Below are 26,741 nucleotides of genomic sequence, written 5' to 3'. Positions count from 1 at the left end.
GAGTTTCTGGGGACAATTCAGAAGGTGCAGGATAGACACATCTCAAAGAAGAAAAAACATTCGAAAGGGAGGATAAGGCAACCGTGGCTGACAAAAGAAGTCAAAGACAGCACGAAAGCAAAAGAGAGGGCATACAATATAGCAAAAATTAGTGGGAAGCTGGAGAATTGGGAGACTTTTAAAAACCAACATAAGGCAACTAAAAAAAGCAATAAGGAGAGTAGAGATGAAATATGAAGGTAAGCTAGCCAATAATATAAAATAAGACAGCAAAAGATTTTTCAGGTATATAAGGAGTAAAAGAGAGGCAAGAGTGGACATTGGACTGCTGGAAGATGACATTAGAGAGGTAGTAATGCGGAAGAAAGTAATGGCAGGTGAAATGAATAAGTCTTGCATCAGTCTTCACTGTGGAAAACGTCAGCAACATGCCAGAATTTCAAGAGTATAAGGAGGCAAAAGCGAGTGCTGTTGCTATTACTAAGGAGCAGGTGCTTGGGAACCTGAAAGGACTGTAAGTATAGTAGATAAATCACCTGGACTAGATTGACAATATTCCAGGATTCTGAAAGAGGTGGCTGAGGATATTGTGGAGGCATTAGTTGTGATCTTTTAAGAATCTCTAGATTCTGGAATACTGGCCAGCGGAACACTGACATCTGCACCAGGCCTCCAGGCAAGTGGTTCCGGATTCAAATCTGGCCGGCTCCTTGCACATTTTCCATCCATGCTGGGTTGAGCATCGAGCTAGCAACTCGGCCTAGTAAAATACAGCTAAAATGCTAAAAGACAGCAAGGTTGTTGCCTAGGGTTGCCAACTGTCCCATATTAGCTGGGACATCCCGTATATTGGGCTAAATTGGTTTGTCCCATACAGGACCGCCCTTGTCCTGTATTTCCCCCGCTAAGGTAGAGCGTTCCTATGAAACCGTTCGTAAGCGGAAATGGCGTAAAGCAAAGAATCAATTACCATTAATTTATATGGGAAAAATTTTTGAGCGTTCCCAGACCCAAAAAATAACCTACCAAATAACACATAAAACCTAAAATAACACCAACATACAGTAAAGGCAGGAATGATATGATAAATACACAGTCTATATAAAGTAGAAATAATGTATTAACAGAATCGGGAAGATTAAGCAAACTGAAAAATTTGTAGAAAAAAATCGGCACGTACACACATGTGCACACAGGTGCCCATGCAAGGCTTCATAGTCATGGTAGTCTTTCGCGGGGGAAACACAAGTGTCCCGTATTTGACTGCTACTTTTGTCCCTTATTTGGGAGTGAGAAAGTTGGCAACCCTATTGTTGCCTGATGCACCAGAAGGAGTGGAAAGGATCAACAAGATTCTGGAACAGTTCTGGAGGACTGGAAAATCGCAAATGTCACTCCACTCTTTAAGAAGGGAAGGAGGCAAAACACAGGAAATTATAGGCCAGTTAGCCTAACCTCAGTGGTTGGCAAAATGTTAGAGTCCATTATTAAGGATGAGATTTCAGGATACTTGGGAGAATATGATAAAAAATGCCGAAGTCAGCATGGGTTCCTTCAGGAGAAATCTTACCTGACATATCTGTTGGGATTCCTTGAGGAAATTACAGGCAGGATAGACAAAGAAGAGACAATGGATGTTGCTTGCTTGGATTTTCAGAGGCCTTTGACAAGGTGCTGCACATGAGGCTGCTAAACAAGTTAGGAGCCCATGGTATTACAGGAAAGATACTAGCATGGATAGAAGATTGGCTGACTAGCAGAAGGCAAAGAGTGAGTCTAAAAGGGGCCTTTTCTGGTTGATTGCCAGTGACTAACAGTGTTCCACAGGGATCAGTTGGGTCCTAATTCTGCTCCTATGACTTGTGGTGTTACAGAAACATAAATTAAAGATGGTTGGCGCATGGCCAAGTGTTAATGGTGTCAGTCTAGTGATCTGAAGGTTGCTAGTTCGAGCCTCAGCTTAACCACAGATCACTCTGCGACGACACTGGTGCCAAGCTGTATCAGCCCTAGTGCCCTTCCCTTGGACAACATTGGTGGCGTGGAGAGGGGAGACTTGTAGCATGGGCAACTGCTGGTCTTCCATACAACCTTGCCCAGGCCTGTGCCCTGGAAACCTTCCAAGGCACAAATCCATGGTCTCACGAGACTAACGGATGCCTGAAAAAAAAATAAAGATGAAAATGCATGACTTAATTCCTTCTCTTCCTGTTTTTATTCACCAGATTTGTGTCGGATTATGGTTACAATGGATACAAGTCAGTATGTCAGCATAAGTTACTACAAGCAATGCATAAGGCTAGGTATGGCCCTGAGGGAGCCAGAGGCTATCCGCCATGCCTGCTGGAGTGGACAGGCAACAGGAGGAAGGCTAACATTGCAATAGAGGTATCCTGCTTTGATGGTGAGCAAAGATTCTCCAAACTGAATCGAATCACTTGATAGTGTCAAATCCACTTACACAGCAAGCACAAATTTCAACGCCACTCTTTTCTTACATCACTGTCCCTTTAATATCCAACTTTATGTTCCTTGTAATCCAATCATCCTAGACACTGCCTCTCTTCATTCCCTGTACACTGTACAATTCCATCCAATCTAACTGGGTGTCCCCTGGCTTTACCCACTTTCCTTAGCCTTTAATATTTTGTTCCCTTACTGCATTAACCTATTAATATCTTACCCTGTTTTCATTATTCATTGCCTTTAATATCCCACACAGTCAAATTACACTCATCTCATACCCACTTGCATGTTTAAATATCACATTTAGTTAATCCTATTCATCTCTCACTCACCCTCAGAATTCCAGCTCGGTGGGTAAAGGACCTCACCTTGTAGCTCTCTCACCACTTAATACCCTGCCCGGACCACGTTCTCCACTTCACTCCCCATCTCTCAAATACTACAACCAGTCCAATCCCATTCCACAAACCTTTCAATATCCCTCACAGCAAATCACAGGCTTGACCCTCATTCAAACACTAGACTATCCCAACAAGTCAGACAGCATCAGGGCCTTGGGGTGGGGGGGGGCGGTGAGGGATGCTCCATCAAGACTGGAAAGCTGAGAGAATCAGTGCAGAACGGAGGAGGGATGGAGAGAACAAAGCAAATGTCTTTTATTGGAGAACCAACAAAACTTTACATAATATCATTACTTTTATATATTGGCAGTTGACAGATGAGAAAATAAATAAAGGAACAGATTGTAACTGAAAAATCCACCATCTCCCGGGGGGGGGGGGGGGAAGTCGGGGAAATTCTCAAATCCAAGACTGCATCTCAGGGGAAGCATAGAGCTCAGAGGAAGATGAGATTCTGTTCCTCATGTTTCTGTTGACCAAGCAACAGTGTAGGGGGCCAAAGACATGTTGGAGTGCGAGTGACACAATATTTTGTTTCTTGTTTTGAATTTCCAGCATCTGCAATATTCTATTCAAAATCCCAGTTACACCAATTCCAGGTTCCCTTCCCTATGTTATCCCAACCTGCATGGCCTTTAATATTCTTCCTAGTCTGCTAATTGCTTTAATATTTCAATCTATCAATCTATCTAAATACATCACTGTTCACACCTTGTCTAATCTCATCCTTCCTTCCATCACCGCCCATTTTCCATCACCACATCTAGTTTTCCTTACTTTGTCTCTTCAAAATCTCTGCAACAGTCTATTCCTACTATCCCCTCATTCCCCATTTCAATTAACAGCCATGATTTGACATCACTTTTCTTTTCTCAAAAAATATTTCTTTGGAACATTTTCTGCTCATTCAGCTTTTCTTAACTGAGTTACATCAAGTTCTCATCAGTCTTGATAGGCACTACACAGGAAGTAATCAGGCATGTCAGTCCTCGGCCTCCTCTACTGTCACAATGAGGCCACACTCAGGTTGGAGGAGCAACACCTTATATTCCGTCTGAGTAGCCTCCAACCTGATGGCATGAACATTGATTTCTCGAATTTTTGTTAATTGTTACCCCTACCCCTTTACCATTCTCCATTCATGCTTCCCTCTCTCACCTCATCTCCTTACCTGCCCATCACCACCCTCTCATGCTCCTTCCCCTTTCCTTTCTTCGTTGGCCTTCTGTCCTAATCTATCAGATTCCCCCTTCTCCAGCCCTGTATTTCTTTCCCAGCTCTTCACTTCACCCCTCCCCCTCCCCCTCCCATGTTCACCAATCACCAACCACCTTGTACTCTTCCTCCCCTCCCCTCACCTTCTTACTCCGACTTGTCATCTGTTTTTTCCAATCCTGATGAAGGGTCTCAGCCCGAAACGTTGACTGTACTCTTTTCCATAGATGCTGCCTGGCCTGCTGAGTTCCTCCAGCTTCTTGCGTGTGTTGCTTTGGATTTCCAGCATCTGCAGATTTTCTTGTGTTTAGGAAGAAATAATTCTCCCAAGTCTTGATAATTCTCTGTATAAAAACCTTGCCTGATAAAGTCTGATGAATTTATCCTGAATCTTACTGCTCGAAGTAGCATTTCTTTGTTTTTGTGCACCACATCAAGTTCCTTATCATTCTGAACATTTATCCAATCTAAATGAAGCATAAGATGTAAACAAATTGTCAGCAAATTAAGTGTCTCCCTGTATATTTCTTGCAGGCAAGAATTTTCTGTGTCCAGTGAATTCCTGGACTACGGGAGAGGAACTGGGACAAGATCTCCTGTGGCACAGGTGATTTCAGAGTCAGCAAAGGAAATAGAAAATGGCAACGATTTGCTCTTATTGGACTTTATAGTGGAGAAATTAGTTCTAAAGTAGAAGGTTTACGTGTGCTGTGCAGTTGAATGTCTATGAAAAGATATCAGGTGTAAAATCTATTTACTTTAGACTAAGCAAAGTTTTGTGATAATATGAAATCTGCTGCAAAATACTGTTCCTTCAGATGATGAATCAGTGATTCCCCCATATTCAACATCACTTGGAGAAGCTCTGAGTTTAAAGGCATGAGTGGGGGACTTCAGTGGGTGCCTATAATTTTAAAGGACTAAATTGACCGAGTAAAACACACAAAATGCTGGATGAACCCAGCAGATCAGGCAGATCTACGGAAGGAAATATGCAGTCAATGGTTCGGGTTAAAACACTTCATCAGGAATTCACAGATACTGTCTGACCTGTGGGGTTCCTCCAGCACTGCTCTGGACTGCCTGCATCTGCAAAGTCTCTTCTGTTTATGAATTGACTGAGTCTAGGGTCAAAGACTGAGTGAGGGACATATCTGCTAGAGTGGATCTATGGCAGATGTTGAGTGACCAATGCCTACTTGCTCTCATCTTCACTTTTCTTCCTGTTGTGAATGCATTCGTTCATGATGGTTTAAGTAACCATGACAAAATCCTTGTAGAGCCAAAATTCTGAATTCATTTAGAGAACATTCAGTTTTACCAGGATGCTGGCTGGACTTAAGGATCTAAGTTAAGGAAAAAGTTTGAGCAGTCTGGAACGTTATTGCTTGGGGCGTAGGAGAAGGCGGGCAATATCACAGAGATGTGTAAAATCATAAAGGGCACCGATAGGGTGAATACACTTTTCCCAGGGTTGTGGAAGCAAGAACTAAAGAACATATGTTTAAGATGAAAGGGGAAAGCTTTTATAGGAGCCCAAGGATCAACTTTTTCATTCAGATGGTGGTCATACCATGTAAGAAGTGAGAAGCCAGAGGAAGTGGTTGAGGCAGATATGTTAACAACATTCAAAAGGTACTTGGACAGGAAAGGCTTAGAGCAGGGGTTCCCCCTCGGTTAATGGTAGGAGTTCATTGCATAAAAAAGGCTGGGAATGCGTGGTTTAGAGGGATATAGACTAAACACAGGCAAGTGAGACTAGAATAGATGGACACCTTGGTCATCATGGACCAGTTGAGCAAAAGGGCTTGTTTCAATTCTGTAGTTCTGTAAGACTCTTTGCTGTGTGGCACTGTCGTCGTGCTAAAATGAACAAACCTTGCGCTCAGCATGTTTAAAAGTGAGACGTCAATCTGGCAAAATGCAACACAAGACTACGTGCATTTAAACAGCAAAAGCAGCTTGCGAAGGACAAAGACAAGTGAATTGCCTAGCCTCTAGATCAGATCAAAGTTCTGCGACCCTGGCAATATCTAGTCATAAATAGAAGAGTTCACAGCTTAAGGAAGAAGTGGGTCAAAGAACATTTCTACCTTTAACAATGGCAGAGTCTATTGTGTGGAATGCCAGTGACGATATTGAAACATTTGCAGCTGTCTTCCCCAGAAGTGCTAAATGGATGAACCATCTTGGCTTCTTCCAGGGATCTTCACCATCATAAAGCGAAAGTGAATCTCTGGCAGATGTTGTGCAGACCTATGAGAGAAGAAAATATACGTACTTGACCTCATCATTTTTCTAACTAATGTGGGTACATCTGTCCATTGGTTTGAGGAGCCACTGCAAATCCTTGTAGGGCAAGAATTCTGAATTCACATAGAGAAAGGCTTTAGTGCCCACCGCACTCTGCCTTTGGCAAGGATCAGATGTTCTGGAAACACCTTTTCTATTTAGCTGTTGCCATTCATGACAAGATGTTTCAAGACTATAGGATTTTCTTCAACATTTCATTTCGGGTTGTAGTAAGTAGAGATTGAATGTGCCTGATACACCACACTATGGAACTCTGTGGAACAGCCTTAACTAGAAGGCAGCTCGTCACCTCTTTCCCAGAGTAATTAAGAAGGCTAAATGATACTTTGCAAACATCACCAAATCCCAAAAAAGTGAATAAAAAGAGACGACCATTGAAGGTTACACTTACAGAAACAGTCTCTCTGAGATATTCTGTACAAACACAGAAACATACAGAAAAAAAAGAACAAAATACAGAGACAAGCAAAGTAGGTGCATGCACGCACACACACACACACAGCAGGAATACCATATTATCATATATGCAGAAATTAAAGAACTCAGAAGCACACTGACTTAGAGAAAGCACAGGCCCACAAACAGGAAAGTATGCACACACACAATACACACATACATACTAAAGTTGGCAAAAATATGCACAAAAACATACAGATGCACAAACATAAATATACACAAAAACATCTAGTAGGTACAGAATAATAAAACTAAACACTGAAACTCACACACAAAGAGAAACACAGAGATACCAGCACATGAACATAAGAAGGTACGCAGTCCTGCACAGAGACACATTCAAGCACATAAAAACAAGTCCATCCACATATGTGAGCACATTTAGACACACAGAGTTCATAATGCAATGTTTTTGATTGCAGAGATGTTACAGAAGGCTGGCGAGGTTGGACTGTGACAAGAAAGGATAAAGGCGCATGGACTGAGCTTGGTGGTCACGACTATGTAATGGACTTGGTGTCTGACCTAGAACTTCCCACAGATTTTCCGAGGCAAAAATCCTTCTTTATGATTTCTTCTGAGGGAAAGACAAGAAGCCGGAAGAGTCGAAACGTGTGGGTATTTGTTGGACATTTGCTGAGCACTGTCTTCTCCAGGATTATGGAATTAGTTTAAATCCCTTTATGCCTGTGATATACAAACAGGATAACATTCCTTTTGAAGGCAACACAATTAGGGGCTTTTATATTGGGGTTATTGAGTCTTGCTGAGTTCTGTGAACAGTCTTTGCATGCCCAATAAAGTCAGAATCAGGTTTATTATCACCGGCAGGTGACGTGAAATTTGTTAACTTAGTAGCAGCAGTTCAATGAAATACATGATATAGTATAGAAGAAAAAAATAATAATAATAAATAAATAAATCTTATTCGGTATACTTTATATAGTATACATATATTAAGTAGATTAAAAATCGTGCAAAAACAGAAATACTGTATATTTAAAAAAAAGTGAGGTAGTGTCCAAGGGTTCAGTGTCCATTTAGGAATCGGATGGCAGAGGGGAAGAAGCTGTTCCTGAATCACTGAGTGTGTGCCTTCAGGCTTCTGTACCTCCTACCTGATGGTAACAGTGAGAAAAGGGCATGCCCTGGGTGCTGGAGGTCCTTAATAATGGACGCTGCCTTTCTGAGACACCACTCCTTGAAGATGTCCTGGGTACTATGTAAACTAGTACCCAAGATGGAGCTGACTAGATTTACAACCCTCTGCAGCTTCTTTCAGTCCTGTGCAGTAGCCCCCACCCACCCCCCACCCCCGTCATGCAGCCTGCCATGACATACCAATTCTTCTGCAGTACCTTCAATTTTCCACACAGTCTTAACATTAATATCCATAATGGAATACATAGGTAGTGGCAGGTAGACTGTAAAGGGAAACTGGAAATGTTCTGAGTGAGTACTTTCATGTGCCAGAGCACTTTTGCAGCTTTGTTGACTGGAAAGGGACTCTGGCAGGAAAGACGGCAGAGCAGCAGTGACTGGAGTTTATGCGAGAAGTGAGGAAGGTGCAAGACAGGTATATTCCAAAAAAGAAGAAATTTTCGAATGGAAAAAGGATGCAACCATGGTTGACAAGAGAAGTCAAAGCCAAAGTTAAAACAAAGGAGAGGGCATACAAGGAAGCAAACATTAGTGGGAAGACAGAGGATTGGGAAGTTTTTAAAAACTTACAAAAGGAAACTAAGGTCATTAAGAGGGAAAAGATTAACTATGAAAGGAAGCTAGCAAATAATATCAAAGAGGATACTAAAAGCTTTTTCAAGTATATAAAGAGTAAAAGACAGGTGAGAGTAGATATAGGACCGATAGAAAATGATGCTGGAGAAATTGTAATGGGGGATAAGGAGATGGCGGAGTAACTGAACGAGTATTTTGCATCAGTCTTCACTGAGGAAGACATCAGACTGGACACCCAAGGGTGGCAGGGAAGAGAAGTGTGTGCAGTCACAATTACGACAAAGACAGTACTCAGGAAGCTGAATAGTCTAAAGGTAGATAAATCTCCTGGACCAGATGGAATGCACCCTCGTGTTCTGAAGGAAGTAGCTGCGGAGAATGCGGAGGCATTAGCGATGATCTTTCAAAAGTCGATAGATTCTGGCATGGTTCCGGAGGACTGGAAGATTGCAAATATCACTCCGCTATTTAAGAAGGGGGCAAGGAAACAAAAAGGAAATTATAGACCTGTTAGCTTGACATTGGTGGTTGGGAAGTTGTTGGAGTCGATTGTCAAGGATGAGGTTACAGAGTACCTGGAGGCATATGACAAGATAGGCAGAACTCAGCATGGATTCCTTAAAGGAAAATCCTGCCTGACAAATCTATTACAATTTTTTGAGGAAATTACAAGTAGGCTAGACAAGGGAGATGCAGTGGATGTTGTATATTTGGATTTTCAGAAGGCCTTTGACAGGGTGCCATACATGAGGCTACTTAACAAGATAAGAGCCCATGGAATTACGGGAAAGTTACATACGTGGATAGAGCGTTGGCTGATTGGCAGGAAACAGAGAGTGGGAATAAAGGGATCCTATTCTGGTTGGCTGCCAGTTACCAGTGGTGTTCCACAGGGGTCCGTGTTGGGGCCGTTTCTTTTTACATTGTACATCAACGATTTGGATTATGGAATAGATGGCTTTGTGGCTAAGTTTGCTGACAATACGAAGATAGGTGGAGGGGCCGGTAGTGCTGAGAAAACGGAGAGTCTGCAGAGAGACTTGGATAGATTGGAAGAATGGGCAAAGAAGTGGCAAATGAAATACAATGTTGGAAAGTGTATGGTTATGCACTTTGGCAGAAGAAATAAACGGGCAAACTATTATTTAAATGGGGAAAGAATTCAAAGTTCTGAGATGCAAAGGGACTTGGGAGTCCTCGTACAGGATACCCCTAAGGTTAACCTCCAGGTTGAGTCGGTGGTGAAGAAGGCGAATGCAATGTTGGCATTCATTTCTAGAGGAATAGAGTATAGGAGCAGGAATGTGATGTTGAGGCTCTATAAGGCGCTGGTGAGACCTCACTTGGAGTACTGTGGGCAGTTTTGGTCTCCTTATTTAAGAAAGGATGCGCTGACGTTGGAGAGGGTACAGAGAAGATTCACTAGAATGATTCCGGGAATGAGAGGGTTAAGATATGAGGAACGTTTGTCCGCTCTTGGACTGTATTCCTTGGAGTTTAGAAGAATGAGGGGAGACCTCATAGAAACATTTCGAATGTTGAAAGGCATAGACAGAGTGGATGTGGCAAAGTTGTTTCCCATGGTGGGGGAGTCTAGTACGAGAGGGCATGACTTAAGGATTGAAGGGCGCCCATTCAGAACAGAGATGCGAAGAAATTTTTTTAGCCAGAGGGTGGTGAATCTATGGAATTTGTTGCCACAGGCGGCAGTGGAGGCCAAGTCATTGGGTGTATTTAAGGCAGAGATTGATAGGTATCTGAGGAGCCAGGGCATCAAAGGTTATGGTGAGAAGGTGGGGGAGTGGGACTAAATGGGAGAATGGATCAGCTCATGATAAAATGGCGGAGCAGACTCGATGGGCCAAATAGTCGACTTCTGCTCCTTTTATGGTCTTATGATCTTATGATCTTTATGACCCACCAGGAAGGCAGGCTGTCTGATTGCTGCCGGGACTGGGTAAAAGTTTAGATGCAAGTCCAGTAACAAGTCTTTATTCCTGCTTAGTGTTTTTGGCCATGGTTTTGACTCGGATGAAGATATTCCTTCGCCCCCTGTCACCCAGGCACCCATCTTTGTGCCGGACTCAGACAGATATATCACAGGATCCATTAGACAAGGTGAGATCGCTCAATCTGAGTTTTAGAATAAAAGTCACTAAAAAAATGCGAAATTTACTCTCTAAGGCTTGAAACTGAGCATTAATGCTTTGACAATTTTTGCTGTGATTACTCATGACTATCTTTGCTAGGCTGAATAATATTTTCATGGGGATTATTATCCCAGTAATTACACCTCATGGTGATTTTGAGTTTACTACTCAGTAATTATTGCTCGCAGAAATGATTTTGACTGTTGTTTTTGTGTTTGAAGTAGTTGTCCTTGAAATATTTTGCCTTCTTGTCTTCAGCAGATTCTGGTGCCTTCAATGAAGGTCGATCTCAGAAAGGACTTGATCGCTATCTTGATAGCTTGTTTGATCCTGTTTTATCTTATGAAAATGGGGTAAGGAAAGTCATGCATATCCTAACAGGATCCACCTCATCAGTTACATTAGATGCTTCTTTCTGACAAGTAATAATGCTTTGATATTGGGTAAGACGATAGTTTGCAGAGATCATGACTAAGCTGCGGCATGAAAAATCCTCCAACAAGGTTAACACTTGAAAGTAATTTTAACACAAAGAAGTCAGGAATGGAATTCCAGCAGAATAACTTCTTTATCTTTCATTTAAGAATAATAATTGGATAAGGTACAAATTCTAAAACCATAGAATACTACAGAGAGAAATTGGTGTTACGGTTACAGCAAAGATCCAGACTATTCCACACCCGAGAACAGCATTATGCTTATCCCTAGTCTTTGCAGCAACAATTCAAAATTATCCCTAAGCTGCCTCATACTTTTGTATATTCAATGTTGGTTTGGAAGTTTACATGTCACCATTGTGTGTGGGATATCCCAATATCCTGAAGGGGTTTTTACCCATGTATTCTGGAGGGTATTTATGTGCTCCAAGTACGTTGTACGATGTTTGTATTACTACAGTTTTCTGGGGCGTAGTTGTGGCACACTCTGAGTGCTTTCAACTTCTGTGCAGTGTTTGGGTTCTGATGGTATTTGAGTTGGATCATTAACTTCGCAGGTTTTCCAATCAGCCCCTGTGATTTGAGGGTATGGGAGCAAGTCTGATACTTTCTCATGAAATAGAAGGTCCTTCACCCATTGAGTCTATGCCAGCTCATGAAGCATCCTCATCTGTCCCAATCCCTCACTGCTTTCCCTATGATCTACTCTGTCTCACCTAGCCATCAAGCTTACTGCTGATTCTACTGCCACCCGCCTACATTTTGAGGCCTCCTTTCGTCAGAGTCGACCATAGATATCACGTCCTGGTTGCCTTGATCTGTAAGCTTGGGAAATGTGATATGGAGAGGAAGCTGTTACCCATCTAGCCGGCTCCCTCTCTCCACACAACTGATGAATCCAAAGCAACGACAGAGACTGATAGAGTTTGGCACCAGCAGTGTCGCAGGAGTTGCCACTCAGCATTGAACTTAACATAGGACTGCCTTAGAGACTCAACTCCGAATTTTTCCCTGGGGGGTTACTGCCCAATCCTTCCCCATGGGTGGGTATAGCCACAAGGCAGTGGAGGGTTGAGATCAGAGTTTTCCTTCTCCACCTACATTTTACAGAATTAGAATCAGAATTTGGTTTAGTACCACCGGCATGTGTTGTTATATTTTGTTAACTTTACGGCAGCAGTACAATGAAATACATGATAAACAAATATCGAGAAAAAAACAGAGTTACATCAAGTATATATATATATGTATATATCCATGTCCATTAAATAGTGAAGTTAAAATAAGTGATGCAGAATAACAGAAATCAAAGAGCAGTGAGTTAGCATCCAAGCGTTCAGTGTCCATTTCGGAATCAGATGGCAGAGGGGAAGAAGCTGTTCCTGAATCGCTGAGTGTGTGCCTTCAGGCTTCTGTACCTCCTTCCCGATGGTAACAATGTGAAGAGGACATGTCCTGGGTGGTGGGGATCCTTAATGATGGATGCCGCTCCTTGGATACTACGGAGACTAGTACCCATGAAGGAGCTGACTAATCTTACAAGTTTCCACATCTTACTTTGATATTGTGCAGTGGCCCCACCCCCTCCCCCCATACCAGACGGACATGCAGCCAGTCAGAACGCTCTCCACAATACATTGGACTAATAACCAATGTGGGAGGAAATGGGAAGACTCAGGGGAAACCTACAAGGATATTGACAGGGATAACCCCAAAATGCTGTGGAATTTCAGAACATCCAACATGGAATAATACAGCACAGGAACACGCTTTAGTGCCAGACGAATAGCATTAGTAATCAAAAGCTCAATTAAATTAATCACTTACCTACATAATATCCATTTCCTGCATAGTCTTGTGTCTATCTAAGAGCCTCCTGAACACCTCTGTTATATACCACCACCCCAGACACCCCCATTCTCTGAGTAAAATACTTGTCCCACACATCTCCTTCGACCTCACCCCTTTTCAACCTAAATGCATGCCTTCAGGGTTGTTGAATCCTGGGAAAAAGATACTGGCTGTTTACTGTGTGTATGCCCCTCATGGTCTAATAACTCTCTTTCAGATCTCCCCTCAGCCCCTGATGCTAGAGTAAACAACCCAACTTTTGTCCCTGTGTTATGTTTTGACTCTGAACACTCCTGAACAACTAAGCAATTGAAATACCCTTAAATTAAAATGTATATCTCCATGAGTTTACAATAAATATCTTTGCAGGTATCATTAGTTATTAGGACTTAGTTCAGTCTTGAGGATTTGTTAAAATGTGGAGATGATTATGGCATAGGGTGTCATTCACTGATGAGATCTTATTGAGGTGAATTTTGCATTTTCTTTGATAAGCAGATTTAAATTGAAGTTTCTTAAAATCTTACACCAGTGTGTTAAGAGAATAGCATTTATTAAAATTGTACTTCTGTGATAAGCTCAGTGGTGGGATTTATTTGTCAGCAGGTTTTGATTTTTAGTAGGAAGAGATGCAGTCGACGTTTCAGGCTGAGACCCTTCGTCAGGACTAACTGAAGGAAGGGTGAGTAAGGGATTTGAAAGTTGGAGGGGGAGGGGGAGTTCCAAAATGATAGGAGAAGACAGGAGGGGGAGGGATAGAGCCAAGAGAAGAAAGACAAGGGGGGGGGAACCCAGAGGATGGGCAAGGGGTATATTCAGAGGGACAGAGGGAGAAAAAGGAGAGTGAGAGAAAGAATGTGTGCATAAAAATAAGTAACAGATGGGGTACGAGGGGGAGGTGGGGCCTTTCTTCCCGGACCTCCTGTCCCATGATCCTCTCGTATCCCTTTTGCCTATCACCCGTCCAGCTCTTGGCTCCATCCCTCCCCCTCCTGTCTTCTCCTATCATTTTGGATCTCCCCCTCCCCCTCCAACTTTCAAATCCCTTACTCACTCTTCCTTCAGTTAGTCTTGACGAAGGGTCTCAGCCTGAAACGTCGACTGCACTTCTTCCTAGAGATACTGCCTGGCCTGCTGCGTTCACCAGCAACTTTGATGTGTGTTGCTTGAATTTCCAGCATCTGCAGAATTCCTGTTGTTTGATTTTAAGTATTTTGTTTTCTCTTTCTATTTTTGGACTTGGAGCGAACCTCCTTAGTATCAGACAGAATGAAGGGGGGCGGAAAGGTGGGACCTAGGAATGGAGACAGAACCCAGCCGAGTGACCGGGGACTTCCTGAGAGGCCTGCAGTCCAGCTGGGTTAGTATCCATGGTGGTGTTCGTGTGATGCCTTCTGCCAAAAGTTTTATTAATGTGTTTTTTCCCCACCAGAATCAGGGTGAAACAATGACGTTTACAGCACAAGTGATACCCGCTCTCACAGTGGTGCCAGTCTCTGACAGGGTTGTAACATCAGTGGGTTTGCTTACTTAATGAGCCAGAGCTGTTTCCCAAGGAATTCCTGCTGCGTTAGACACAACTGCCCTACTCCCTTCTCCAGTTTCTTTTCTAGCCTAATATCCAAATTCAAAAGCAAGCACTGGACACAGAGCTTTTAACTGATAACAGAATCCCGTCCAATTCCCACTCGCCAGCCGAGTAACAATCCCAGATTTCTGCAGCAGAGGGATCTAGATGTAAAGGCAAGAAAACACAAACTAATTTCATGCCTAAATACAAGGAAAATTTGCTTGTATGGAATTTAATTAACTCTGTTGTTCCTTAATTTTGTTTTTCAGTCTATGATCCTTCTCAAATAAGTGCCCAGCAGCAAGATTTCATAAACCAGCAAGCTTATCTTCTGGTGAGTTCTAGACGATAACATTGCCAATTTCAGATTCAGGTTTAATGTCACCGGCATATGTCATGAAATCTGTTGTCTTTGCAGCAGCAGTACAATGCATTACATAACAATAGAAAAAACATATATATAAGTTAAATTAAATAAGTAGTGCACAAATAAAAATAAAAAGTAGTGAGGTAGTGTTCATGGGTTCAGTGTCCATTCAGAAATCGGATGGCAGAGGGGAGGAAGCTGTTCCTGAATCATTGAGTGAGTGCCTTCGGGCTTCTGTGCCTTCTGAGATGGAACAGCTCTGTATTTCCAATGACTAGTAATTAGTTAGTCAATCCATTGTGAAACTGCCGTTGGCTACTTGAATATTGGGGGTGATCATCTTGGTCTGTGTGATCCTGATGAAGAATATTTAAAGTTGCCACAAGGCTCTTGCTGCAACACTGTCCTTTGACATTTGCAGATTGGGCTCACTACAAAGAATTTTCACTTTGCCACAATGCAAGAGAGGTGCTCGCAAAAGCTAATACCTTGAGTTCTGATTCAAATGGAAGAGAGCTGCAGCTGCAGCTGTAACCAACTAATCTTTAACTTAGTCCATTTTTGACATTGATATCAAAATATAAGCATTTGTTCTTTCTAGCCCAATGCTGACTTTAGGATTCAAAAGATTTTTCGTTATCTCTTTGATTGACTAACAGGCCCAGCAAATGACCAGGCAGACCATGGCTCTCCAGCAGCAAATGACAAGTGTCGGCCCTCCAGATGCCACGCTGGGCCATCATCCAAGCCTGAACCATAGCCACAGCACTGCCATGAAAGCCACTAACAGCAACCAAAGTGCACCAAACCAAAAAGTGGGTCTCCCTCAGGTAGGGGCACCATTGTTTGAACATACCTGATATTCTTTATACTTTATTGTCGCCAAACAATTGATACCAGAGCATACAATCATCACAGCAATATTTGATTCTACTCTTCGTGCTCCCTGGAGTACAAATCGATAGTAAATATTTAAAATTTAAACTGTAAATCATAAATAGAAAATAGAAAAGGGAAAGTAAGGTAGTGCAAAAAAAACCGAGAGGCAGGTCCAGATATTTGGAGGGTACGGCCCAGATCTGGGTCAGGATCCGTTCGGCAGTCTTATCACAGTTGGAAAGAAGCTGTTCCCAAATCTGGCCATATGAGTCTTCAAGCTCCTGAGCCTTCCCCGGAGGGAAGAGGGATGAAAAGTGTGTTGGCTGGGTGGGTCGTGTCCTTGATTATCCTGGCAGCACTGCTCCGACAGCGTGTGGTGCAAAGTGAGTCCAAGGATGGAAGATTGGTTTGTGTGATGTGCTAGGCTGTGTTCACGATCTTCTGTAGCTTCTTCCGGTCTTGGACAGGACAACTTCCATACGAGGTTGTGATGCACCCCAGAAGAATATGTGCAAATAAGTGCTGCTTCCATGCTCTCCGAGTTCTGACCTTGCAATAGTTTGGAATTCCCTTAATATTATATTCTAACTGTTAAAATCCTCCAACAATGCAGCATATTTTAACACTGCAAAGGAATATTAACTTGGTTTGTGGTTCCAATTTATGAGATTACACTCAAATCCACAGTTATTATGCCTGAGGGTTGACAACACAGCCACTGAGCCAGAGCTAACACAAGAACAGAGTGGTGTAACACACATAAAATGCTGGAGCAAGGCCACAATAGGATGGCGTGCATTTTATTTTATCATTTCTGCCAGGTAAGAGTTATGTTGCAGATAGAATATTAAATTATTACCTCCCATGTGTTACAGACAAATGCTGCCAAGAAAGATTTAGCCCAGCCAGTGATCTCCCAACATGCTGCCAAAGGAAAGCCAGCTGTCAACACGCCCAGTAAGTCTCCCTCAGCACAGAAACAAAAGTGCTCACTTTTAATGGAGATTTTAATTAGGTTAACAATGAAACAGACCAGCATGGAAATCAATGGGATTAGATACCAGTATCTGATGAACATAGTCTGTGTTAAACACAATAGTTGTACCTAAAACAGAACTCTGTATCTTGCAGAGAAAACTGGCGGTCCCCACAACAAACAGATAACTGTAATAACTGTAATCTGGATGGATGGAGGAAGATGTAAAGTTTTAATGAACATGCTGAAAGATTGAGCTTTACTGGAGCAATGTAAGAAGTTAAAGGCAGAGAGGGTCAAGAGGGAATGAGAGTGAGACAGGGGTGTACAGGCAACCAGAAACTCATATTGAAACTTAGCAGAGGTGTTCTGCAAAAGTCACTCAATCTGTATGTGCTTTTTTCAATGTGGAGACCATACCTTTAAGTAGCAAAAAGCAGTCTACACTGAATACTGTACAGATAAATCATACGAGGTGCTGGGGGCCCTGGTGAAATAGTAGGAGATAAAGGACAATTGTAGGGTCTCCTGTAGTTGCACTAAAGGTTCTATGGGAAGGGGAGGGTGTATCATTGATGACAGAGTGCTCAATCAGTTGGGTCAGGGACATTTCTTTGAAATGATAGAAGAATAGTGGAGGGGGAGACCTTCTTATTTGAAGCATTCTCCCAAAGGCTGCTAAATGAACAATAATCCATAGCATTCACCAAAGCTCTGAACATTGGAACATTGAAACATGACAAATTTTTAGACTGCATTAAAGGAAAGGTACTGGGTGGATGTTCCCCAATGAGTTTAAATCTAGGAGCACAGTCTCAAAATAAGGTAAAGATAATTAAAATAAGGATAAATTTATTTGAGTAGTAAATCTTTGGAATTTTCTACCTTGAAGAGCTCTGAAGACAGTCGTTGGGTGAAATTAAAACAGATACTGAAAGGATTATGCATATTGCATGAAGTTCAACAAGGCTTTGTAGGGATAGGACAAAAAGTGGTGAGGAGGTTGATCAGGCATAATGTTGATGAGTGTTGGAGTAGACTCCAGAGGGTGATCTCATTTCATGGTCTCATGTTCCACCTCAAACCGCCCTTCTATGGTGCTCCCATCAGGCTCTAACCCATGCAACCATTATGCACTCTATCTTATTCCCAGCTCACAACACACCATCACCGTGTGTATCCAGAGACCGTGCCTGTCACAGCTCAGCACTGCCCTCTACCTGCACGGAAGGCACACCACATGCCAGTCAACATTTCACCCCTCCCAACTAATCAATGCACACTTAACCATTGGCCGCCTTAATTGGATTAACCCGTCCAGCACCAAGCCGTTGGCCCCCCGGAGAATCACCTGGGCTGGACCCTCCAGCCCCCTGACCCATAAAGGGTGCTACATGTGCTTGGCTCGATCTGTCTTTTGCCATCCTCGAGGGACCACCCTGCTTCACTCCAGGCTGAAGACTGCAGAACAGCGCTGGAGACACGTGGTGAGCTGTGCATTGAATAGGGTTTGGAGAGTTTATTGTTGTCCCTGTAGCAGAGAGTCGTACCTGCCCATAGTCAAGGGAGGGCAGGTATCGCAGTTACTTTTCCCTTGCTTGTATATGTACCTGTACTCTGTCTCCACACCGTTTTCCCGTGTATTGTACTGCCGACCCGACTTGTCCCACGCTCGTCTATTCTAAGCATGTTTGTGCGAATATTTTAGCTGCTTGTGTTGTCCCCAAGCTCTTCTCCCCTTGTAAATAAACTCTTTATTGTTAAGACTGTGTGTCCAGAATCCTTGCCTTTGAGACCCAAAGAATCTGTCTCATTTCCATCACAACACCGTGGTCCCATTCATTTCATCCCCAGTGCCTCTATTGGACTCCAGCCCCAAGACTTGTCCTATCCCAGTTTGTGGGTTCGCCCACTGAGCTTCAGCAGGCGCCATGTTCAATCATGCCTCAGATTCTCCTGACTCAGCCTGTCACCGTACCCTAACACAAAGGCATAAACTCTGCCATGCCATGCTCCGGCTGACTGCTTCATCTCCACTAGGCTGGCATAGAAAGTTTCTTTCTCAACATCGACCACTTATCCTTCTAAACTCTGAAAACAGAGGTCCAGCTTGCTCAATCTCTCATATTACTGATTTTCCATTCCACAAAACTATATAGTAGATTTTAGGTAAAAATTGTACATAATACTTGATATGTCATCATTGTCGTCTGAACCCTTAGAGCCTAGGTGGCACATGGGACCTCAATACTTGATATGTAATCTCAGCAAAACCCAATATAATTATGGAAAGATATCTTGACTGTTGAGGTTCTTTCAATACAAACCAATGAGATATTTGCCTTCCTAAAAGCTACATTTACATGTTAGCTTTCATTGATGAGTATATTCACCTTTGAACATATATAGGACATTTCCCATTCTCTCACAATCTAAAAAAAGATTAATCATTTCCGTTTCTTCTACAAAGTGGATAGCCTCGTATTTCTCAACATTGTACTCCATTGGTATTCCACACCCCACTAATTTAGCTTTTTTATATCCTCTTGATGACAATCAATCCCATTTAACTTTATCTTCCTTCGGCCAACTTGTCCATGTACATTTTGAATAACTCCTGTCCAAGCACTGAGCCCTGTGACACTCAATACCTCAGCCTGCCAATCTAAGGTGGGTCTATAAATTGGTACTCTGTAAACGGCACTCAATCTATATACACTAGTATATTATCCCTAGTTCCATTTACCTTAACACTATCTGTCAAGCTTGGACTTTGTCAAAAGCCCTCTGAAAAATAGAAATAAAACTCTTCAATTGGTAGCCCCTCCAAACCTTTCCTATACTCTACACACATAGCATCAAAGAATCCAGTACGTTACTCAAAAATGATTTCCCTTTCATAAATCCATGTTGACTCCATCCATTATACATAATTGTTGAATGTCTTGTCAACATATCCATTATTATGGATTCCAACGTTTTTCCAATCACCTATAAAAGACTAACAGGTCAAGAGTTCTCCATTTGCTCTCTTCATCTATTCTTAACTAGTGTGCTCATACTTTCCTCCAATCTGCAGCTTTTATCCAGAATCTGTACCTAATTGAAAGATAGTAGCGAGACCAATTACTGTCTCCGTTAACCATGGGCTGCTGAGACCATAAGGCATAGAGCTTTCTCCGCATTCCATAATGGTGATGTGTTATCCCTGTCAAACCTGCGAACTTTGGTGCCCTTACTAATCAAGAGCCTATCAACTTCCGTTTTAAATATACCCAATGACTTGGCCTCCACAGCCATCCGTAGCAATGAATTCCACAAATTCACATTCCCTGGCTAAAGAATTTCCTCCTCATCTCTGTTCTAAATGGACATCCTTCTATTCTGAGCCTCTGCCTTCTGGTCCTGGAGTCACCCGCTGTAGTATCACAGTCATCCAGTCCATATCCACTCCGTCTATGTTCAATAGATTTCAATTAGATTCTCCCCTTGTTCTTTTAAACTTGCAGTGAGTACAGGCCCAGAGCCATCAAATGTTCCTCATATATTAACCCTTTCATTCCTGGGATCATTGTCATGAACCCCCTCTACACCCTCTCCAATACCAGCACATCCTTTCTTAGACAAGGTGCACAAAACTGCTCACAATACCCCAAGTGCACTCATATCAGTGGCTTATAAAGCCTCAGCATTACATCTTTGCTTTTATATTCTAGTCCTCTCGAAATGAATGTTAACGTTGCAATTGCCTTTCTTACCACCGACTCAACCTGCAAAGTGACATTTAGGGAATCCTGCACAAGGACTCCAAGTCCCTTTGCACCTCTGATTTCTGAATTTGCTCCCAGTTTCAAAATTAGTCTAGGGCTTTATTCCTTCTACCAAGGTGCATGACCATACGCATCCCTACTCTATATTCCATCTGCCACTTCTTTGCCCATTCTTCTAAGCTGTCCAAGTCCCTCTGCAGACTCTCTGCTTCCTTAACACTACCTGCCTCTTCTCCTAGCTTTGTATTTTCTGCAAGCTTGGCACAAAAGCCATCAATTCTGTCATCCAAGCCATTGACATATAACGTGAAAAGAAGCAGTCCCAACACTGACCCCTGCAAGCACCACTAGTCACCAGCAGCCAACCAGAACACCTGGGACATAGTAATCAGTGGAACTGTGATCTCATGCCAAGAGCTGGGATGGTTAACTAGGCACCTGCCAATCATGGTGACACCAAACTTGTTAGGCAGTTTAGTTGAAGTATCTTTGCTTTGTATCAAAGAATAGTTTCCTTAAAACCAACAGTTAACAGCCAGGAAACCAGGGTCTTTCCTTGCAGCTTTCATGCATTGCATTAACAGCAAATACAGGAATCTGCTTGAGTGATGTCTGCCCACTGACCCTCAAGTGCCTGCCCTTCTGACCTCAGCAACTCAGACTGTCTGACCACTTTTAGTCTGAGGAAATCCCAGGACAGTACAGGATCAAGCAGAAGAGAACCTGAAATAGTTATGTTCCCCTCCGATTGCTGCTTCATCCACTGGTGTTGTTGCTTGGACAACCTAACAGGACTGTAGAGTAGAAATTCATCCCCAGCTAATATCAGAATGTAGCACTACATGTGAGATATTGTATTCCTTTTCTGGAGAGTGGGTCATTAAAATTAAAATCAGTGGAAATGAATTTCAGAGATAGACTGTCCAATATGCATCTTGTACAATCAACCAAGGTTAAATTCCTACACCAGTTTTACTGAACATGAGAGTCTAAAATGGAAAATACTATATGCCTTAGAATCCCGTTTGTTTCTTTCTCGAAGCAGTTCCCTTTATGTGTCATGCACTATTCGCTCTCCATGATGAGCTAGAATTATTTTCAAGTCTTGGCCTTTATAAAAGACCATTAGAAAAAGCAAACAAAATGGAGACAATAAAATCTCTTTCATTAGTTGTTCACTTATGTGAGCGAATTCATAAAATCCAGAATTATAAACATAAGATCATAAAACTACAACTTAGCATTTTGTTAAGCTACACCGTTCCTGTTATCAAAACCATTTTAGCAGGAATACCTCACACATTCATTGTATTAATTCTTTCTCTACAACGCAGGAGCTTCTCAAACACCAAAACTCAATGTTGCAATGCAGGGCCCTGTTCGTCACACGACACTGAACTCACAGCACTTTCCAGAGCCAACACACAACATTAAGGACATCATAAAGCAATATGAGCTTCCAGCAACTCACAAGCAGTCCGGGCTAATCAGGTAAAGCTGAATAAATGTATTTTCTAAGCATGGACCTCATATGGTATTATTCATTGGTGGCATTTGTTAATTAACAATAACAATTGCTGTTTACACCCCTCCAAGTGCAGGGCTATTAAAGCACAAAAAATCTGTTGCAGTCGGTGTCACACAGTACAAGGATGTGGGTTTGCACTATCATTAAGAAAAGAACAAGTGTTTACGCAAGTGTTACGTTGACAGAGCTTGTAAGGTGAAGAGAGTTTGGAAGGAGATTTCAACCACTGTACAATAAAAGAAACACATGAGGGTTTGGGGTCATATGAAGATACATCACAGAAACGGGCCGTTCACTCTACCAGTTCCAAGTTGACTAACACCCACCCTTTTACACTAATCTCACAATTTTTTGTTCTCCCCGGATTCACCTCCCCCCCGCCCCAACTCCAGGTTCTACCACTCACCTGTACATCAGGGTCAATTTACAGAGGCCAACTAACCTTAACTAGCACGTTTTTGCAATGTGGCAGGAAACTAGAGCACCCAGGGTAAATCCATATGATGACAGGGGCAACATGCAAACTCCACACAGAGAGCACTGGAGGTCTGGATGATACCTAATCATTGGAGCTATGAGATAGCAGCTCTACTAACTGTCTCACTGTGCCACCCTTCAGATGGAAGACAAAGCAAATATGGTTTTATTTATTAGGATTTGACACAATGGGATAAATTGGTAGTGGATTAATTCATTGAAATACTGTACCACAAAATTGTCTATGGGCCAAAATGGATCTGTGCCTTTGTAAAAAGAGATATTAAACATGTCTATAGATCATAAGCTTCGCATTTCAATAAGGTTGAGTATTTGTGTTTCCCTCTTGTCAGAAAGGAACGCGGTATGATATTCACCAGGAAAACAGACCCACATGAGGAGGCCATGTCTATCTTGCAAAGACAGAAAACTCTATATACATCTCTGGTAAAGTAACTCCCCAAACTATAGTCCCTCTCCGTACCTTGTTTACATCACTGGTGACTTTTAAAATTTAAATTAGGAGACAAATGTCTTGGAAATTAATGTTTTACAGATAAAACTAGAATAAAATGGGGGTGTAAATGAGTGAAACGTTTTGTGCTGTGTGCTTGGTAATTCCGTGAGATTGCTAGTTCTTCACTGAGCATGAGAGCACGAGCATTTATTATAAGCAATAGACAGGAAGCATGAGCCAGGAGGTTCAGCTTCTTCATCTATCTCAATACCTTGCAGCCTATGTTATTTAGAAAATCGTGATATTAGATGTGAAGATTATTATTATTTTACTAACAAAAATTAGTTTGAAGCCTTCAGGTTCTGATACTTGTGATTTTTCACAAGTGATTGCTCACTAATTGCTGTTGCAAGAAACTGCAGTAGATTGGAAATCTCCAATACCGAAAGAAAACAGAATAAAGTTATTGTCTTTCTAAAACTGCCTTATGACAGGAAATGCAGAGGAGGCTTGACCCAAAAGCAGAGCAGTGGAGACAGTTCAGCAGTAAACAATGTTTTACTAATAAACTGAAAAACAACAAGCCACAAGTATCACTAAACGAGAGAGAAGAGATACTGAACGCAACGGGTAACAAAGCGACTGAAAGCTAGGAGCAACAGGTGGAAGCTGGTTGGTTCGGTGGGTGAACAAGGACTGTGGATGAGAACTGGGTTTTAATAGGCTGCAGGTGATGAGTTGGGAATGAGTGGCAGATGACTCCTGTTAGCTGGGTGGAAACTGGGAGGTGCCTGCCTGTGTAAGCTTGGCATTTTAGTTCCCTATTTGTCAGTTCATATGCATCCAAGACACTGGAAAATGGGGAGACCTTTCTGAAAAAACCTACAGTGTGAGACCTGGGAGTTAGGTTGTACATGTAAGATCTTATCCCATCATCAACATATCTCCTCACACCTCTGCAGGGTACCAAGCCAACTTCCTTCCAGGTGTTCGGCTGGTCAGGACATCAGTAAGGGGCAGACAGTCCTGGATTTCGGCTTTCCTTGGCAGTTTGATGGATGTACTTTCTGTTATCAATTTGCTGATGCACACTTATTACCAACAGATTCCTCAATCTGGGTTATGCAAGCAATAGGGGGTGGAAAATCTAGTCAGGTGGAAGAAGGCAGCATACATGAGGTTTGGGAAGCAAGGATCAGATGGGTCTATTGAGGAATATAGTGTAGCAAGAAAGGAGCTTAAGAAGGGGCTGAGGAGATCAAGAAGGGGGCATGAGAAGGCCTTGGCGAGTAGGGTAAAGGAAAACCCCAAGGTATTCTTCAATTATGTGATGAACAAAAGGATGACAGGAGTGAAGGTAGGACCGATTAGAGATAAAGGTGGGAAGATGTGCCTGGAGGCTGTGGAAGTGAGCGAGGTCCTCAATGAATACTTCTCTTCGGTATTCACCAATGAGAGGGAACTTGATGATGGTGAGGACAATATGAGTGAGGTTGATGTTCTGGAGCATGTTGATATTAAGGGAGAGGAGGTGTTGGAGTTGTTAAAATACATTAGGATGGGTAAGTCCCTGGGGCCTGATGGAATATTCCCCAGGCTGCTCCACGAGGCGAGGGAAGAGATTGCTGAGCCTCTGGCTAGGATCTTTATGTCCTCATTGTCCACAGGAATGGTACTGGATGATTGGAGGGAGACAAATGTTGTCCCCTTGTTCAAAAAAGGTATTAGGGATAGTCCAGGTTATTATAGACCAGTGAGCCTTACATTTGTGGTGGGAAAGCTGTTGGAAGAGATTCTTGGAGATAGGATCTTTGGGCATTTAGAGAATCATGGTCTGATCAGGGACAGTCAGCATGGCTTTGTGAAGGGCAGATCGTGTCTAACAAGCCTGATAGAGTTCTTTGAGGAGGTGACCAGGCATATAGATGAGGGTAGTGCAGTGGATGTGATCTATATGGATTTTAGTAAAGCATTTGACAAGGTTCCACATGGTAGGCTTATTCAGAAAGTCAGAAGGCATGGGATCCAGGGAAGTTTGGCCAGGTGGATTCAGAATTGGCTTGCCTGCAGAAAGCAGAGGGTCATTGTGGAGGAAGTACATTCAGATTGGAGGGTTGTGACTAGTGGTGTCCCATAAGGATCGGTTCTGGAACCTCGTGATTTTTATTAACGACCTGGATGTGGGGGTAGATGGGTGGGTTGGCAAGTTTGCAGATGACACAAAGGTTGGCGATGTTGTGGATAGTGTAGAGGATTGTGGAAGATTGCAGAGAGACATTGATAGGATGCCGATGTGGGCTGAGAAGTGGCAGATGGAGTTCAACCCAGAGAAGTGTGAGGTGATACACTTTGGAAGGACAAACCCCAAGGCAGAGTACAAAGTAAATGGCAGGATACTTGGTAGTGTGAAGGAGCAAAGGGATCTGGGGGTACATGTCCACAGATCCCTGAAAGTTGCCTCACAGGTAGATAGGGTAGTTAAGAAAGCTTATGGGGTGTTAGCTTGCATAAGTGAAGGGATAGAGTTTAAGAGTCGCGATGTAATGATTCAGCTCTATAAAACTCTGGTTAGGCCACACTTGGAGTACTGTGTCCAGTTCTGGTCGCCTCACTATAGGAAGGATGTGGAAGCATTGGAAAGGGTACAGAGGAGATTTACCAGGATGCTGCCTGGTTTAGAGAGTATGCATTATGATCAGACATTAATGGAGCTGGGGCTTTACTCTTTGGAGAGAAGGAGGATGAGAGGAGTCATGATAGAGGTGTACAAGATATTAAGCAGAATAGATAGAGTGGACAGCCAGCGCTTCTTCCCCAGGGCACCACTGCGCAATACAAGAAGACATGGCTTTAAAGTAAATGGTGGGAAATTCAAGGGGGATATTAGAGGAAGGTTTTTTACTCAGAGAGTTGTTGGTGCATGGAATGCACTGCCTGAGTCAGTGGTGGAGGCAGATACACTAGTGAATTTTAAGAGACTACTAGACAGGTATATGGAGGAATTTAAGGTGGGGGGGTTACCTGGGAGGCAGGGTTTAAGGGTCAGCACAACATTGTGGGCTGAAGGGCCTGTACTGTGCTGTAATGTTCTAATACAGTCTAACCTCAAAGATGAGCAAAAGACTAAATTCCAAACCTGAAGTGACAGTGGCTCCTCCTTGTGTCGATACAGTGTTTTAATGAAGTGTGGCACCAAGTGTGGCATGAGTAAAATTGAAATCAATGGAAAAATAGAAAATGGAACGTCAGCACGGGATTAGGCACTTTGACCCGTGTGTCTGAGGCACACACGAAGCTGAGAACTCTCCACTGCCTGGAATCATGCAAGGCACAAGGATCTACTTGTTAGAGACCAATCCTTCAGTTTCAGTGAATCACTGACAGAGTACAATTGACTATTTCTGTTTTCATTTTATCGGACAATGCAGCAATCTATGTACGTATGTATGAAGTATGACAGGGACAACATTCAGGCATGACGACTTGCACCACATAATCACAGGACAACTAAGCAAAGCTCCTTGATTCTTAGTGGAATCTCCATCATTAACAATCTCAGGTCACGATTAAACAGATATTTATCAGAACCAGCTAGATAAGTTTGGTAACTGAGAGATTTCATAGATCGTGCATCCTTAAATCGGTAAAGCCTTTTCACTACATGGCAAAAACAGAATACTTATCAATTCTG

At 42.6% G+C, this 26,741-nt stretch overlaps 1 protein-coding gene across 1 annotated transcript in view; it reads left to right on the top strand.

Moving 5' to 3' along the window:
• Positions 1–26,741, top strand: part of myo15aa (myosin XVAa) — a 183,966-nt gene that overhangs the window by 61,864 nt on the left and 95,361 nt on the right. The window contains exons 28-37 of the mRNA XM_072267294.1: positions 2,226–2,404; positions 4,617–4,689; positions 7,274–7,465; positions 10,594–10,706; positions 10,997–11,089; positions 14,261–14,386; positions 14,866–14,930; positions 15,623–15,719; positions 21,923–22,079; positions 22,947–23,040. Coding sequence (XP_072123395.1) covers positions 2,226–2,404; positions 4,617–4,689; positions 7,274–7,465; positions 10,594–10,706; positions 10,997–11,089; positions 14,261–14,386; positions 14,866–14,930; positions 15,623–15,719; positions 21,923–22,079; positions 22,947–23,040 — 1,189 coding nt within the window. The remainder of the gene's footprint in view (positions 1–2,225; positions 2,405–4,616; positions 4,690–7,273; positions 7,466–10,593; positions 10,707–10,996; positions 11,090–14,260; positions 14,387–14,865; positions 14,931–15,622; positions 15,720–21,922; positions 22,080–22,946; positions 23,041–26,741) is intronic.

Source organism: Mobula birostris, chromosome 9 (assembly GCF_030028105.1).
Source record: "Mobula birostris isolate sMobBir1 chromosome 9, sMobBir1.hap1, whole genome shotgun sequence".
In the NCBI taxonomy this organism is placed as follows: Eukaryota; Metazoa; Chordata; class Chondrichthyes; order Myliobatiformes; family Myliobatidae; genus Mobula; species Mobula birostris.
Note: the sequence above shows the minus strand (reverse complement) of the source record. Positions and strands in the feature narration are given on the sequence as shown.